The 17,272-nt window shown below is 39.9% G+C and overlaps 2 protein-coding genes across 7 annotated transcripts in view; one reads left to right on the top strand and one right to left on the bottom strand.

The window, feature by feature from the left end:
* Window positions 1–2,489, bottom strand: part of SESN1 (sestrin 1) — a 109,189-nt gene extending 106,700 nt beyond the window's left edge. Inside the window, exon 1 of the mRNA XM_032275078.1 lies at window positions 1,975–2,489. Coding sequence (XP_032130969.1) covers window positions 1,975–2,253 — 279 coding nt within the window. The 5' untranslated portion in view covers window positions 2,254–2,489. The remainder of the gene's footprint in view (window positions 1–1,974) is intronic.
* Window positions 2,490–3,404: 915 nt separating this feature from the next.
* Window positions 3,405–17,272, top strand: part of CEP57L1 (centrosomal protein 57 like 1) — a 45,456-nt gene continuing 31,588 nt past the window's right edge. For 2 of the 6 annotated variants that reach the window (XM_032275084.1, XM_032275080.1), the window contains exon 1: window positions 3,651–3,734. The gene's annotated coding sequence lies outside the window, so the exon portion shown is untranslated. Of the gene's footprint in view, window positions 3,424–3,650; window positions 3,827–13,992; window positions 15,284–17,272 lie in introns of those variants that run through there. The other 4 variants (XM_032275083.1, XM_032275085.1, XM_032275081.1 and 1 more) reach the window with 4 other exon arrangements.

Genomic DNA, 17,272 nt, shown 5'->3' with positions numbered 1-17,272 from the left:
CAGACACATAAACATGTGTTTATAACACAATGTAAGTAAAGGCCTGTTATAATTGAACAATAGATGCAGAGATTTTAAAAAGAGTATAAATCTATAGGGAACCTTCCCAGGAAAGGAAATTCTTGAGTCCTTTTGTAGGATGAGCGAGTCTTGAAATACATATCTCATAGTCTATGTATTTTACTTTAGGAGAGGAGGATCTACTATGTATACCAGAGTACTTTACATCTTACTTGATTCTCACAATAGCTCTGTGTTGTTAATCCCATTTTATAGATGCGGACATCCAAGCTAGAAAGTTCAAGGAATTTGCCCAAGATTATAGGCAAGGACATTAGTAAAGGAGTGGAATTTGACTAAGAAGGAAAAAAACCAAACCAAACAAAACAAAACAAAAAAAGGAGTGGAATTTGAGCCCAACTCTGACTCCAGTACACATTTACATATCATACTGAAATCCTTTGATACTATATTTCCCAGAGCCTGCTTACTTTTAGTTTCAATGAAACTCTTTTTTATGTTCTTTTCTCTCTCTTTTTTTTTTTTTTTTAACTGAAAGGCCTATAGCTGCAGGATCAACGTAACTCAACAAAATTGGTAATATGGTTTTCCATTTTAATGTAAATTAAGCAGCAAAATGAAAGGTCAGGAAGAGACCAAAGTGAAGTATCCTGACAGCAAAGGAAAGAACAGAAAAACTATAAAAATGACCCATAGAAATATAAAAACTAATGGATCATATAGTCAGTACTCCACCCTTTGCTGCGCAACAGTACTTGACACGCATAATGATGACCCCATTATGGAAAAAAATGATTGTTAGAGTCACTACAGTCTAGAAGATAGAGAAATAACTTTTTATGTCTCAAAGGGTAAATTTCAGTTTCCTAGTGTATTAACTCCTCTCTGGTAACTCTGAATAGTAACAATTGTTTCCAAAGTGTTAATGAGAAGATTCCAAGATGTTAAATAGAGTCTTCATTTTGTGGATATGATTTTTCTGTTGCTTTAAACTAAATTCAAGCCAGTATACAAAAACTGTCAATCTTAACTTACACAGGTACCCAAGTACATTTTAAATTTTAAAAACCTCTCATATATGACTTTGGACAACACAAGCGGATTGAGAAATATAAAGACCGACAAGCAACTACAAGGTGTTACTGAATATTCTCAATATCTAAAAACTTTTTTTTTTTTTTAAAAAAAAGACTTTTAACACACCTTGTAATAAAAGAGAATAAATTACAAACAAAATGGAGGAAAAACTGTAATATTTTTAATCTGCTGCACTCATCTCTTAAATAGTTACGCATGTGAAAAAGAAACAATTCAGACAAACACAGAGAAAGCTGGTTGAGTAATGTGCCATAAAAGCATTCCTATCAAACATCCTACCTGGGTCCACCCTTTCAACATGAAGATGTTTGCTTCTTTTAAGATAGCCTTCTATTATTTTATATAATTCTCTTCTTGAAAAAAGAAAGGTTGCATTCAGAGAACACATCCTGGTTTGTTTGTTTTGTTTTTAAAAACAAGAGAAAATTGTTCCACCACTTATCTTGAACAGGCTGACTAGGAAACATTTAATATCCTTTATCATTTTAGAGGCCTTTAAACGTGAGCCTTTCCACTCAGAACACTGTGACAACATGAAAAAACACACTGGCTACATTTCGCAACATGTAAAAAGAAATATAAGAATATATGAAAGCTACAGTTAATTCCAAGTAAAGATTTTTTTTACTTGGAATTAACTGTAGCTTTCACATATTCTTCCAGGAGCAAAGCAGTGTCTGCCTAAAACTCAAGAAAAACACTACTTGTTTACTTACAGAACACGCTAAAGATGTAGCGTGAACTCATAATAAAAGTTCACATAACAATCCAATAGAAACAAACACAACGTGAATAATTCCAAGTAAAATTTCACTGTACTAGGGAGATAGTTGTATTTAAAATGTTCTTCCTTACCTGGATGCTCTTCAGAATAAATTCACTTTTCTCTCTGACATCTTTAAAGGGACACCTCTTAGAAAGCATAAGCAGATGAGCAAGCAGCTTATTCAACCCATCCGAGGACTCAATATTTGAAAGCCTATCTGATGGACGAAGAGGTGTTTCTTTCAACGAACGAAGATACTCGGTTTTTCTCAAAATGGTTTGCCTAATGTTTTCCAATGCTGTCTCTCTAGTAGTTGAATCTCTGCTGCACAGTCCATCCCATCTCACTTCATTCTCTCCTTCAGCCATGACAATAGTTTTTCCTTTGCGGTCTTCAGTTACCTTTCAGCATGCCCCAAAAAAACACTTTGTATTTTTAAAATAAAAATGTAAAAATAAAATCAGAGAAATCAAATCGTCATAAAAACACACATCTGGGTGACATTTCGAAACACTGGTGCCTTCAGCCAATCTACAAGCTAGATCACCCTCTCAACCTCTCCTTCTACACGAAAGGGCAGTCTTCTTTCTGGAAAAACAAAGTTGGAAAGTTGCAACCTTGCAGCGCTGGCTTTTCTGGACTGAGTCTCGGCGAAGAGCTCTCCTCTGTCTCGCGGGGTCAGCGGATATTCTCACGTTGTGGAGCTGTCAAATCCGTGCTCTGCCCCAAAAGGCTGGTAACAGTTGAACGCCCTCCAGCCATTCGGGGCGTTTTCTTCTGAGCGGCCACCTGGTTCTCCCGAGCGTTCCCACCCCGCCCCTCCTCCGACACCAGTGCCCGCCCTCCGCGGCTCCTCCCTGCGCCTCAGCAGCCGGCCGGGCGCCGGCAGGGAACGTTCGCTGAACCCTGGCCCACTGGTCGCAGCAGCCGGAGGCTTGGGCGCTCCTTGGGGGCGCGGCAGTCTTTGGCAGCCGCTGTCTCGGCGGGCGGCGGTGAAAAAAAGCGTCCCTAGCTCTGCCAACTCCGGACCCCCGGGAAGACGCCACGTCTCCAGTCCCTAGGCCCTCGCCCACCACCGCCGAGCCAGAGGGCACTGGGTGGGCCGGGCAATTCTCGAGCGCCGGGCTGGGCCGAGGAGCTGGCGGGGCGGCGGGGCCCGAGGCGCAAAGCCCGCCCTTCGCCCAGCCCCGTCGGTGGGGATCAGCCCAGAGGGCGGGAGCAGGGAGGGGAGACGGGGTCCTCACCCCCAACCCCTCCCCTTTCTCCGCCCGGTACAAACGCGGAGCCGCCCCGGCCCCAGCGCCTTCTTCCCCGCCCAAGCAGAAGCGACCCGCCGAGGCAAAGCCATTGGAAAAAGCCCCGCCCTCTGGCAGGCTACCTCCAGACCCCAAGTGCTCGGCGCGCGGCAGCCAACCGCTCCCGGCCGCTACGCATGCGTGACTGCGAACGGGGCGCATGCGTCTCCGGAGGCGCTAAGCTTGCGCCCTGGGGCGGTTTCCGTTGGCGGACCTTTGGAGTCTGTCCTGGGGAAGGAAAAAGTAAGGCGTACGAGTACACTGAGACTTCATCACACACAAGACAAGCACGACAAAGAGGGACTCTTGAAAAATATTGAGTCTACATTTAAGATCAGCCTAAAAATAGTGACGGCCTCTTTATTACTCTAAATACCAGATTTAAGTCGTTGGGACGACTTCGCATTGACTTGTGGGAAGTGTAGTTTTAATGCTGCCGGCGCGTTTTGTTTACGACAGAAACTACAACCCCCAGGGGCCACCGCGACGTTGCCTGAGACTGCCCGCGAACCCACGGTTAGCGGTGGCAGGGGCTCATTGAGAGCGTCGGCTTGGTAAGCACCATAGGCTGGATTGTCACCTTTCCTCTGACAGGATTTTTCCCTCCTCCATTTCCTCTGGGATTTTGGAAACGAAGCCATCTAGGGTGAGCTCCCTTAGTCTAGGGATTTTTTCCAGTGACTTGCGTGGGAAAGACTAGTCCAGCTGCCCAAGCCCGGGGTGTGGTGGGTGAGGCAAGGATTTGGGCATCCTGATGTCGAAGGTCGCAGGGAGCGGCGTAAGTAAGGCCAAGAAGGAAGGAAGCTGTGGAAACTGGCGCTTTGCGCTGCTGCCTCTGCTTCCGCCCTTTCCTGTGGACACGCGCGAGGTGGATTAGGGACCTCTGCGCATTTGCACCTTTGTTTGCCTTTGCTTAGGGATGGGCCTTTTTTTCTCAGTCAAATGAAATCCCAGGCAGGGCTTTGAAAGCAAGTTGTCAAATCCATCTTGTACGAGACTAAAGGGAAAAGAATCCCCAGTCTTCCTAGATAACAATTCTTGCAGGCTTTAAGGATACCTTATGAAAAGGAAAGCAAAACCGTAAAAGTCTCCAAAACTTAGTCTTTTCAAAAGATTCAATCATTTGTTTAAAATTACTGCTTGCTTTTAAAAAGTCATTACTTCCTGTAATCCCAGCACTTTGGGAGGCCGAGGCGGGTGGATCACGAGGTCAAGAGATCGAGACCATCCTGGTCAACATGGTGAAGCCCCGTCTCTACTAAAAATACAAAAAATCAGCTGGGCATGGTGGTGCGTGCCTGTAATCCCAGCTACTCAGGAGGCTGAGGCAGGAGAATTGCCTGAACCCAGGAGGCGGAGGTTGCGGTGAGCCGAGATCGCGCCATTGCACTCCAGCCTGGGTAACAAGAGTGAAACTCCGTCTCAAAAAAAAAAAAAAGTCATTACTTGAGAAAAGTCGAGGTTTGAACAGCCGTCAATGGACTGATAATAAGTGTAGATTTTAATTCTTCACATTGCAGAATTGCGTTGCACTAAATAATAAAAATTTCATCTTGCTAGGTGCTGAGTATACAATGAAAAAGAGAAACCAGTGGTTAGACATACAGTTAAAATACTGTATGATATCACTGGATGACTAGAAGGAGATCGCTTAGCCCGGTCTTGGAGAGTCAGGGAAATCTTCATCCCAGTGGAAATGAAGACCAAAAGAACAGCATATGCTAAGGCCCGGAGTGAGAGATAGGGTAATTTCAGGAAACGTCAGTAAGCCAAATCATATATACTTGGCAGTTGGGGAAAGGGAAGGGTGCTTTTTGTGTATTAATGTACTTTGAAGCTACAAAGAGACAGGTATTGTGAATTATTTACATCGTTTCTGTAAGTGAGCTATTTTGAATAGATGCATAGTTTTGATGAATTGGTCTAATTTCAAAAACCTTGTTACATTCTAACACTTATAGTTTAAATCCGAACTTTAAAAAGGGAATAACTTATTAGTGTGATTTGAAAAAACAAAACCATTGTATTTTCATCTCCTTTTTGGGATCATCATCCTCTATCCAGCCCATAGACAGTAGGGTTGTTTCTTAAGGCTGGGTGCCTTTTTATGCCTTAGTTAAATATAATCTCATGTATACCCTGTGTCAACACCTATGACTGTCACATGAATAGCTCCATTCAGCTTCACCTTCACCTCTCAGCTTTCACATATCTATCTCTTGGATATTTCTTCTTGGATGTCTCAAAAGCATCTCACACTCAACATACCTAAAATCAAATGCAGTTATTTCCTGTGAATCTGATTCTTTTCAGTATTCCTTATTTCAGCAAAGGGCACTACTATCCATCTACTTGTGCAAATTTGAAAGCTAAACATTATTCTTTATTTCTTCTTGCCCTTCATACTTCTATGGCCAAATTATTGCCAAGTTCTGTCAATCTTATCTCCCAAAATATCCTTCAAATGTATTTTTCTCTTCACTTTTCTTTAAACTGCCATAATCTCTCAAGACCACTACAGTAGTGATTATTCCCACTGGCCCTCCTCCATTAGTTTTCTGTTATAGCTGCCATAATGATTTTTTGAAACTGCAGATCTGATCAGATTTTCTCTTGATTAAAACTATTCAGTGGTGTCCTACTGCTCTTAAAATAAAGGCAAAATTCCTTTGTAGAGCGTAACATCAACTGCTGCCCTTTCAGACTCAATATTACTGCTCTCCAGATCAGCCATACAGACCATTTTTCAGTCATTGGTTCTCATATTTGCATTTCACCCATGCATTTACTCAACAAATATCTGTTTATTGCATTTTATGTAACAGGACATTGAGGATACAGCGTTGAGCACAATATATAAAAATTCCTACTGTTATAGAGCTTGCATTCTACTGAGGAAAGATAGTAAATCAATATGCAAAACACTTAGTAAATGAAATGAAGACAAATGCAGTGTAGAAAAAAACAACTGGGAAGGGGAATGGGGAGTGCCAGAATGTGAGGGGCAAGGTTCACTTTTAAATAAGGTGGTTAGAAAAGGCCTAATGCAGAAGGGCACAATTGAGGAAATATGAAGAGGGAGGGAATAAACCATGTAGTTGCCTGGGCAAGTAACATTCTGATGAAGATAAGTGGTGCAAAGACCTTGGGCAGGAGCTTGAGCGCACATGTGAGAAATAGCAAGAAGGCTAGTGTGGCTGGAGCACAATGAGAACAAATAATGACGTGAGGTGGCAGAAAGGAAGTAATAATAGGAGAACAGGTAGGTGACCGAAAGGACTAACATTTTTAATTGAGCTGGGAAGGCATTGGAGGCCTTTGCGCTGATGTGGGCATGATCTGACCTTTTAAAAATGACTACCTGCCTTCCTTTCCTTCTTTCTCTCTTTCTCTCTCTTTCTCTTCCTCCCTCCCTCCCTCTCTCCCTTCCTTCCTCTCTCCCTTCCTTCCTCTCTCCCTTCCTTCCTTCCTTCCTTCCTTCTTCCTTCCTTCCTTCCTTTCCTCCCTCCCTTCCTTCCTTCTGACAGAGTTTCACTCTTGTTGCAATGGCATGATCTCAACTCACTGCAACCTTCAACTCCCAGGTTCAAGCAATTCTCTGTCCTCAGCCTCCTAAGTAGCTGGGAGTACTGGTATGCACCACCAACCCTGGCTAATTTTGTATTGTTAGTAGAGACTTAGTTTCACAGTGTCGGTCAGGCTGGTCTCTTAACTCCTGACCTCAAGTGATCCACCCACTTCAGCCTCCCAAAGTATTAGGAGATTACAGGTGTGAGCTACTGCACCCAGCCTCTTTTTTCCTGAGATAGAATCTCACTGTGTCCCTCAGGCTATAGTATAGTCATAGCTTACTGCAGCTTTGAACTCCTGGGCTCAAGCAGTCCTTCCATCAGTCTCCCAGGTAGCTAGGACCGCAGGCATGTGCTAACATGCCCAGCTAATTTTGTAAGTTTTCCTTTTTTTTTTTTTTAACTGAAATTGCATTAAAAGTGGAGATAATTTTTGTCTTTTTGTAGAGGCAGTCTCACTGTGTTGCTGAGGCTGGTCTTGAACTCCTCAAGTGATCGCCTCAAGTGATCCACCTGCCTCAGCCTCCCAAAGTGCTGGGATTAGAGGCATAAGCCACTGCACCTGGCCTGAAGTGAATATTTCTTTTAAATTGTATTGAGCATAGACCAGGGGGAAGCAAGGGTAGAAGCAGAGAGATTGGTTAGGAAACTAAAGTAATATACCAGGTGAGAGAATCTGGATACATTTTAATAGTATAGTGAACAGATTTTGCTGACAGATTGTGTGAGACTAAGAGTCAAAAATGACTTCACAGTTTCTAACCTGAACAACTAGAGTGGAAAAAGTGGCATTTACTGTCATAGGAAAGTCTTCAGATTTATGTATGGGAGAGAGAGGACAGATTGGTATTTTAGTTTGGCCATGTTAAGTTGAAGAGGCCTCTAAGACATTCAAGTTGAGAAGCGGAGGTGGAGGAGGCAGTTGGATAAATGTGTCCAGAAGTGAGGAGAAAGATCTGGCAATAGATATAATTTTGGGTTTTATAGTAGTGTTTTGATCGTAGTTGGTGATATCACCAAAAGATATATTCCATGGAGTTTGGGTGGATTTGGAGTTCTCTGCAAAGGTGACTGTGAAGGAGCAGCCAGTGAACAGAGGAAAACCTACTGTTCAGTAGGTGTCCTACAAGCCAAATGAAGAAAGTGATTAAGGTTGAAGGAATGTTAAGTTATGTTAAATGTTGCTCTAGGTCAAATGAGATGAAGATTCATAATTGACTACTACATTTAGTAACGTGGAGGTCATTGGGATCTTGATAAGAAACTTTTGGTGGAGTAAAGGGTACAAAAGCCAGATGGATACTTTTATTTAAGAGAGAATGGGAGACAGTGACTGTGGATGCAGCACTCTGTTACTGTGTTCTTGTCCAGACTGTTTTAGCCTACCTTTGACCCCTCTTTCTGCAGATCTTTGCTAAATAATCATATTCTTAGAGGTGTCGCTGATATAATTAAATACTCTTGTAAATAGACCTATTGCACCACGAACCTTGACTTGCTCTTATGTTACACATTAGTTTTACAACTGTGCCATAATTTGATTAAAGTGTGTTTATTTCAGTAGAGCATAAGCACCAAAAGCAGCTACTATGCTTGTTTTTTTTTTCATCATCTTATCTCTACCTCTGAGTGCAGTGCCTGTACCTAGTACAAACTTAATAAATGTGTGATGCAAGGATACAGGAATGAATCAATGGAAGAATAATATAGTGCCACAGATCTTTCAAAGGTATTGCATATTTACCTATCATTTACAAAAACACAAAGTAACTAATGGATGGACAAGGGTACGTTATAATAAAAATATTTTAGGAAATTTGTCTTATAAAAAAGCAAGGCTGGGCATGGTGGCTAACACCTGTAATCCTAGCACTTAGGAGGCCAAGGGGAGCTGATCACTTGAGGTCAGGAATTTGAGACTAGCCTGGCCAACACTGTGAAATCCCATCTCTAGTAAAAATACAAAAATTAGCCAGTGTGCTGGCAACCACTTGTAATCCCAGCTATAGCCTCAGGAGGCTGAGGCAGGAGAATCACTTGAACCCAGGAGGCGGAGATTGCAGTGAGCCAAGATTGCGCCACTGTACTCCAGCCTGGGTGGACAGAGCAAGACTGTCAAAAAAAAAAAAAAAATTAGCCAGGGTGGTGGGTGGTACATGCCTGTAATCCCAGCTATTCAGAAAGCTGGCATGAGAATCACTTGAACAAAGGAGGTGGAAGTTGCAGTGAGCTGAGATGGTGCCTGTAGCCTGGATGACAGAATGAGACTGTCTCAAAAAAAAAAAAAAGAAAGTTTACAGAATCTGTAGCTTAGGAAATGTAGTTACTGGTCACATAAAATTTTATTTAATGTGATCAGTTTCACATTGTTTAATTCAGAGTTCCTATATTCATAATGTCTGCCTTTTTGCCAGGCATGGTGGCTCATGCCTGTAAACCCAGCACTTTGGGAGACTGAGGCAGGTGGATCACCTGAGATCAGGAGTTTGAAACCAGCCTGGCCAACATAGTGAAACCCCACCTCTACTATAAATACAAAAATTAGCTGAGCATGGTGGCACATGCCTGTAATCCCAGCTACTCAGGAGGCTGAGGCAGGAGAATTGCTTGAGCCTGGGAGACAGAGGTTGCAGTGAGCCGAGATCATACCACTGCACTCCAGCCTGGATGACAGAGTAAGACCCTGTCTCAAAAACAAAAAAAAAGTCTGCCTTTTTTGCTGCAATATATAAATAGATGTTATGGAATTTAGAAGAACTTCTTTAGATCAGTAAATTTTCACAATTACATTTTAGAAGAGTAGATAGGGAACAAGATTGTTTGATGGCTGAAAACAGATATTGAGAGGTTTTGCTAACTTTGGCAGTGAAGCAGCATAGAAGTTCCATGAGACCATGGACTTCGGAGCTAGACCTTGAAATCTATGCCTCTGCCATTTACGTTATACAAATTGCCAACCTTTTTAAAACCCCATTTTAATTTATAAAATACAGTACATATTATTTTACATTTCTCCTCTTTGAATATACCAAACTTAAGATTTTTGCACATGATGTTTTTCTCTTAAGGTTTTCACATGGCTGCCTTCTCATTGTTTTGAACTCATCTCAAAGTCCCCCTTAGAGAGGTCTTACCTGATCATTCCAGCTAAAGCCGCTCACCTGTTACCCTTTCTAACTTTCACCCCAATTATCCACTTGAACATATTTATTTATTTCACGCTTATTATCTTTTCTTCCTCATGAGAATATGAGCTCCTCAAGAGCGAGGACTTGGTCTTATTTACCACTGTACTCCTAGATTTGCACATGATAGGTAGGTGTTCTCAAAATTCTTGCTGACCCACTGGCTGTTCTACGTACCTCACAGACTTGTTAAGAAGACAGCACAAAATAATGCATGTATTGCATCAAAGTGCTTGATACCATTTCCTTTGCATGTATGTTTGTTTTCCTGTGTCCTATCTGATTGTAAAAAGTGTTGAGACATCTGCTTAATACCCTAAATGTATATAAATAATCTATTATGTTGCCATTATTGATAATAGTAGCTACTATTAACAGTGCATTTACTCTGTGCCAGGTCATTTACACAGGTTATCTCTTTAAGTCTCATGTTAAACCTATGAAAGGTACTATTATCTCCATTTTTACACATAAGGAAGCTGAGGCCCAGAGAGTTCAAATAACTTGCCCCAAAACACATAGTTAATAAAGCCATGCCAGTCTGCCTCCAGACAAGCTCGTGTTCTTCACTTCTTTATAACGTTCTATCACTTCCTCAAAAAGTTGAGTATGTAATATGTGGCCTAGCACAGTAGCTTTTTTCATTTTCTTGATACCAAGCATAGAGTTCAAATATTTGTTCTTCCGGCTTTCCATTAGAAATGCTTTCTGCTTTCTTTTTTTTTTTAAGTAGTTAATTATTATTTTTAGAGACAGGGTCTCTGTTGCTCAGACTAGAGTGCAGTGATGTGATCATAGCTCTCTGCAGCAGCCTTGAACTCCTGGGCTCTGCTTTAGCTTATTGAGTAGCTGGAATTACAGGTGTGTACCACCACAAATGGTTATTATTATTATTTTTTAATAGAGACGGGATCTTGCTATTGCCTAGGCTTTTTTCTGCTTTCTCGGGGTGTCATTTCATCAGCTCTGGTTATTTACATTACACTTGTAAGTGAAAGAATACAAACTTACCCTGAATTCTTTATATTCATTGCATTTTTATTGTATTTAATATCTTGGGTGTTAGAAAGTTTCCAAGGTCTTTTAATGGTAGCCCAATGCAAATACTAGCTGGGCTAAATTGAGTTAATAACTTCCCAAATCCACCACAGCCTATTTTTTAAAACTTTATTTATAATACTAGATTGCAGCTGTGACCTAAGCTTTCAGTTTTTTCTGTGTAACTTTTGGTAACTCTCTTCATCTTTTTTTTTTTTTTTTTTTTTTTTTTTGAGACAGAGTCTTGCTCTGTCACTCAGGTTGGAATGCAGTGGTGCCGTCTTGACTCACTGCAATCTCTACCTCCTGGGTTCAAGTGATTCTTGTGCTTCAGCCTCCCAAGTAGCTGGGATTACAGGCATATGATACCATGCCCAGCTAATTTTTGTATTTTTAGTAGAGACAGGGTTTCACCATGTTGGCCAGACTGGTTTCAAACTCCTGACCTCAGGCGATCTGCCCGCTCAGCCTCCCAAAGTGGGCCATAACATTTGGCTGATCTTTCTGGACCTCACTGTCTTCATCTGCAAAATGAAGGGACTGGACTAGATATTTTTCTTTCTATTTATAATTCTAAGGTCTGTAGTTTGCATTAGGTTTCACTTTTGTGTTGTATGGGTTCTATGGGTTTTGACAACTGTGTAATGCCATGTACCCACAGTTACATAGTATCATATAGAATAGTTTCACCACCCTAAAAACTCCCATTGTCCTGCCTATTCACAACCACTGATCTGTTTATTGTCTCTATGTTTTGTGTTTTCCAGAATGTCTTATAGTTGGAGTGATGCAGTATGTAGCCTTTTAGACTGGCTCCTTTACTTAGCAATGTGCATTTATGGTTCTTTTATGTTTTTTTATCTATGGCTTGAGAGCTCGTTTGTTTTTGTTACTGAAAAATAATCCATTGTATGGGTATATCACAGTTCGCTTATTCACCTTTTGAATGACCTCTTAGTTGCTTCCAGTTTTTAGCAATTATGAATAAAGTTCCTAAAAATTTATGTGCGGGCGTTTTCTGAGCATAAGTTTTTAACTCAGCTAGGAATGTGATTGCTGGATCTCTGATAACCGTATGTTTAGCTTTGTAAGAAAATCACAACTGTTTTTCAAAGCAGCAGTACCATTTTATATTTCCCACCAATGAATGAGAGTTCCTGTTGCGCCACATCTTTGCCAGGATTTGGTGTTGTCGGTGTTTTGGATTTTAGCTATTCTAATAGGTATGTAATGGTATCTCATTATTGTTTTAATTTGTGATTCCCCAGTGACATATGTTGAGCAACTTTTCATATGCCTATTTGGTGCCTGTATATCATGTTTGGGGAGGTGCCTGTTCAGATCTTTTGTCCATTTTTTAATTATTCTTACTGTTAAGTGTTTTTGCTTTTTAGAGGCAGGGTCTTACTGTGTCACCCCGGCTGGAGTGCAGTGGCACTATCATATAGCTAACTGTAACCTCAAACCCCTTGGTTTAAGCAGTCCTGCCTCAGCCTCCGAAGTAGCTAGCACTACAGGCATGCACCTCCATGCCCCACTTACTATTGAATTTTAAGAGAGCTTTGTATATTTTGGACAAAAATCTTATATCAGATATGCATTTTGCAAATATTTTCTCCAAGTTTGTGACTTTTCATTCTTTTAATAGTGTCTTTTGCAAAGCAGAAATTTTTAATTTGAGTGAAGTCCAGCTTTCATGTATCATCCTTTTGGTGTTATATCTAAAAAGTCATTGCCATATCCAAGGTCATTTTGTTTTGTGTATATGTTTATGATCCATTTTTAAGTTAGTTTTTTGTAAAAGGTGTAAGGTCTGTGCCTAGATTTATATTTTTATTAATAAAGTTTCTGCTGGATCTGAAATTATTACTTTGATCAATGATATTAAAAGGTGAAAAACTTTTTTTTAAAGACCATTGTACTGAATCTGTGTAACTATATTGGTGCCATTCTTCAAAACTGTTCTTTGAAAGAGAGACTTAAAGTCAGTCTAAAGATGAGGCCAGAGAGAGCTTTATCTGGAACATATCAGGAAAAAGGACTAACAGTTCCATTTTAGTTATCTATTGTCAGAATGTGTGGTTGACTGAGTGCTGTAAGTGCAAATTGTTAGGAAAACTCTCTACAATTAAGAACGTTATTCTCCAATTGAATTACCTTGTTATTTGTCTATATTGCTGTTTCTTTGCTACTTTTTTGCCTAGTCTTACAAAGTTGCAAAAATCTACCTGTGATTTTTCCACAGTAGTTTGACCCTTCTCTACAATGAATCACTGAAACCCTGTAAACTTAAAATATCTCTTTCTATGATAGCTGACTTCAACTTAAGTTTTTGAAGGAGTTATTTGTTACATAGTAACATAAGCAGTTTTGCTTCTAAATGTTTCCTTAGTTTGTCTTTTGGCTTTTGAAAAATGTCTTGTCAACCAAGTCCTATATGTGTACCTTTATGTGTGGGGTGTGTGTGTATTGCCTAAGTGAGTCATAAAGCCTCTTAAATTTGAATCTGTACATTTTTATTTTTAAGTTTAAGAATTCAAGGTGGATTTGAATTCCTGAACAAGATTGATTTGAATGATATTCTTTTCAGCCTTTCAAAAATGTACTTTCTGAAACACTGTCATACGTACTATTCTCAGAGTACCATCCACCTTTTTTCTATGTTATTTTGCTTGCATCTTTCAGGAATAAATGAATAAACCACTTACATCAAGTTTACTCTTTAGTATTTTCTCCTGTTTTTCTGTTTTTGGTGACTCAAAATTTACTGTAGTATGCTTTGAATGACAATCTCCAGTATTTCTGATAGATATTAATGGATAGATTTTTAAAAATCAATAATTGCTAAGTCTATATTCATTTTACTCTTCCTGAAAGATTTGTGAGCCAACTCTAGCATATATACCCAACATACAATATGAATTTTATAAACCAATCTCACTACTGACTTTATTCTTATTTTTCTACTTATTTTTCTTATCCACCTTTTATGTGAATATATACATATATAGGGGTAAGATACTAAAATTTTGCATCATTTTAAAAAGCATTACATATTTCAAACAAAAAATAAGAGTAACAAAATAAATACCCTGTTAAACTACCCCTTGGAATGAACAAATGTTAACATTTTGCCTAATTTGCTTTAGTCTTTTTCTTTTCAATGAAATAAAATATCGCATATGTTTGAAAGTGCTCTTGGCATAGTCACATATTGTCTCTGCCTTTTAAGAAAATGTTACATAGAAGACATCTTATTATCTGTAACTTGCTTTCTCTTTTACTCAACAGTATATTTTCAGAGCTTTTCTACATTGCTAAATGTAGATCTTGTTTTTAAATTTTAGCTGGTATACAGCTTGTTTCATTGTATCAGTATGATACAACTTATTTACCCAGGCTTTTTGTTTTACAGAAATTTAAATTTTAATATAGTTTTATCATTTTTCCTTTTTTGATTTGTAAATTATCTTAAGAAATCTCTTCTTACCCAAAGTCTGAAACATTTTCTATTTTCTTCTAAAACAAAGGTTTGTTGTTCACATGTAGGTGTTCAGTCTAGCTGGCATTTGTTTTTGTGTTTGGCATGGAGTAGAGATATATGTTTATATTTTACAGTGTCAATAGCATATTATCCTGGCATAGTGAATATTGAATAGCAAATTCTTTCTCCATGTAAATGCCCTCTTTTTTATATAGCAAATTCCCACATATGTAAGTAGTTATTTACTCTCTTTTTTATCAATCCCTTTGTCTCATCTCAGGCCTATACCACTATTTTAATGACTAAAGTGCTGTAATAAATCTTAATAACTAGAAGAACAGCCCCATATTTTTGTTCTTTTTCACAGTGCCCTTACACATTTTTATTTGCTGTTATTCCTATCATTCATGTAGTTTCCGATGCTATTGTGCAAATGTATGTTTTGAAATTACATTTTCTAGATAGGTTATCTAGATCAGGGATCCCCAACTCCCTGGCCATGGACTGGTACTGGTTTGTGGCCTGTTAGGAACCAGTCCATGCAACAGGGGTTGAGCAACAGGTGAGCAAGCAAAGCCTCATCTGTGTTTATAGCCACTCCCCATTGCTTGCATTACCGCCTGAGCTCCACCTCCTGTCAGGTCGGGAGTGTCATTCGATTCTCACAGGATCACAAACCCTATTGCAAACTGCGCATATGAGGGATCTAGGTTGCATGCTCTTTATGAGAATCTAAAACCTAATGATCTGTCACTGCCTCTCCACCCCCAGATGAGACCATCTCATTGCAAAAACAAGTTCAGGGCTCCCACTGATTCTACATTGTGGTGAGTTGTATAATTATTTTATTATGTTTTACAATGTAATAATAATAGAAACAAAGTGTACAATAAATGTAATGGGCTTGAATCATCCTGAAACCATCCCATCCCCACCTCTAACCCAGGTCCATGGAGTCTCACTCTGTCGCCCAGGCTGGAGTGCAGTGGCACAATCTCGGCTCACTGCAACATCTACCTCCTGAGTTCAAGTGATTCTCCTACCTCAGCCTCCCAAGTAGCTGGAATTACAGGCACCCACCACCACGCCCAGCCAATTTTTGTATTTTTAGTAAAAATGGGGTTTCACCGTGTTGGCCGGGTTGGTGTCAAACTCCTGATCTCAGGCGATCCACCTGCCTTGGCCTCCCCAGAAACTGGGTTTATAAGTGTGAGCCACTGTGCCTGGCTAGAAAAATACATTTTTATTAATTAATTAAGCTCCCACCTCAACTAGCCAGGAAAAAGGTTTTGTCCTTTTGCCCTCTGGGCTATTTGACAACATATGCTGTTAAGACTTTAACAGCTGTGCCAACAAGTCTGGTTTGAAAAAAAAGTAAGGACTTAATGGTGTCTCTCTGCAGCTTCTCAACATCTCTGTGCATCAGTAGATTACTTCAGCCTTTCGAAACAGTTGTTCACCTCAGACATATGGGTCAAAAGTCACTGTAGTTAACATACTGAAGCTTGCTAATAGGAATAAGAATTGGAATTATGACTTTAGTGCTCTCAGTACCAAGGAGAGAAATGTGTATGGCAATCCTGTGTTTGTATTGCTTCATCACAGAATAACTCAGGCACCGCATTCAGTAGCTAGCACTCTCTCTGATATGAATGGCATAGACATCTTCCTTTTACCTTATATTGCTATGACTTTTCAGTAGGTTTTGTTTTGGAGCTCCACATAGCTTTTGATTCATTTCAGTTTAGCAAGCATTTATAAGTATTAAATTAGGTGCTGAGATTACAAAAATGAATGAGACTTTGATCTCTTTCCTCAAGGCTTGCAGTTCAATGGGGAAGACATGAACAGGATATTGTTTTATTATATATTAAACATATAGGTATGCACAGAGAAAAGTTAATTAGCCCAGCCTCAGGAAGCCAGGAAAGGGAAAACTTCATGGTCAGTTTAACTGATAAACTGTGTGTTTCATAATGGACAAGAATATTCCTGGAAGAGAGAACAATATGAACACTAGAAATATGTTCACTCAGCAGGGGCAGGAGAAAATAACTAGATAATGAGTCATGAGAGCCCTGTATGCCCTGAGAAGGTCTTTATTCTGCAGTCATTGAAGAGTTTGAAGCATTGAAGTAACATGGCTAGATCTTAATTTTAGGTAGATCACTCTAGGGGTACAGTAAAAGATAGTTTTAGTGAAACACAATTAGTAATAGGAAAATCACTTCAAAAGGCTACCGTAATGGTCTAGGCAGTAAATGATAAGGGCCTAGGCTAGGACTTCTAATCAGTGGTGGTAAGGATGGGAGAGAGGGTAGTTGATTAAAGAAGTGTTTTAGGTGTTGACATCCTCAGGACTTGAGGATGGGGAGTAGGAGGATGATCCTATTAAATGAGATTATGAATATAGGAAGAAAAACTGTTTTTAGGCCAAAGATGGTATTTTAAGTTTTGGGTATACATTTGAGGTGCCTTTGGGACATTCAAGTAGAAATGAACTCTGTTAAAATGCAGAGAAATGGTAGTCAGTACTTGCTAAAAAATTATTATCTTAGGCAGAAGTAAAGAACGAATAAATCAGTGCAAACTCCAAAGTGATATTGTCTCTTAAGAAGAGCTGGACCTGCCAGCCACTGTGGCTCACACCTATAATCCCGGCACTTTGGGAAGCTGAGGCAGGTGGAGTGCCTGAGCTCAGGAGTTCGTGACCAGCCTGGGCAACATGGTAAACATGGTAAAACTGCGTCTTTACTAAAAATACAAAAAATTAGCCGGGTATGGCAGCATGCACCTGTAATCCCAGCTACTCAGGA

The sequence above is a fragment of the Sapajus apella genome, unplaced genomic scaffold (assembly GCF_009761245.1).
Source record: "Sapajus apella isolate SASKATOON/1434 unplaced genomic scaffold, GSC_monkey_1.0 scaffold6, whole genome shotgun sequence".
In the NCBI taxonomy this organism is placed as follows: Eukaryota; Metazoa; Chordata; class Mammalia; order Primates; family Cebidae; genus Sapajus; species Sapajus apella.
The sequence above is the reverse complement of the archived record's forward strand: the minus strand, read 5'-3'. Positions and strand labels throughout refer to the sequence as shown.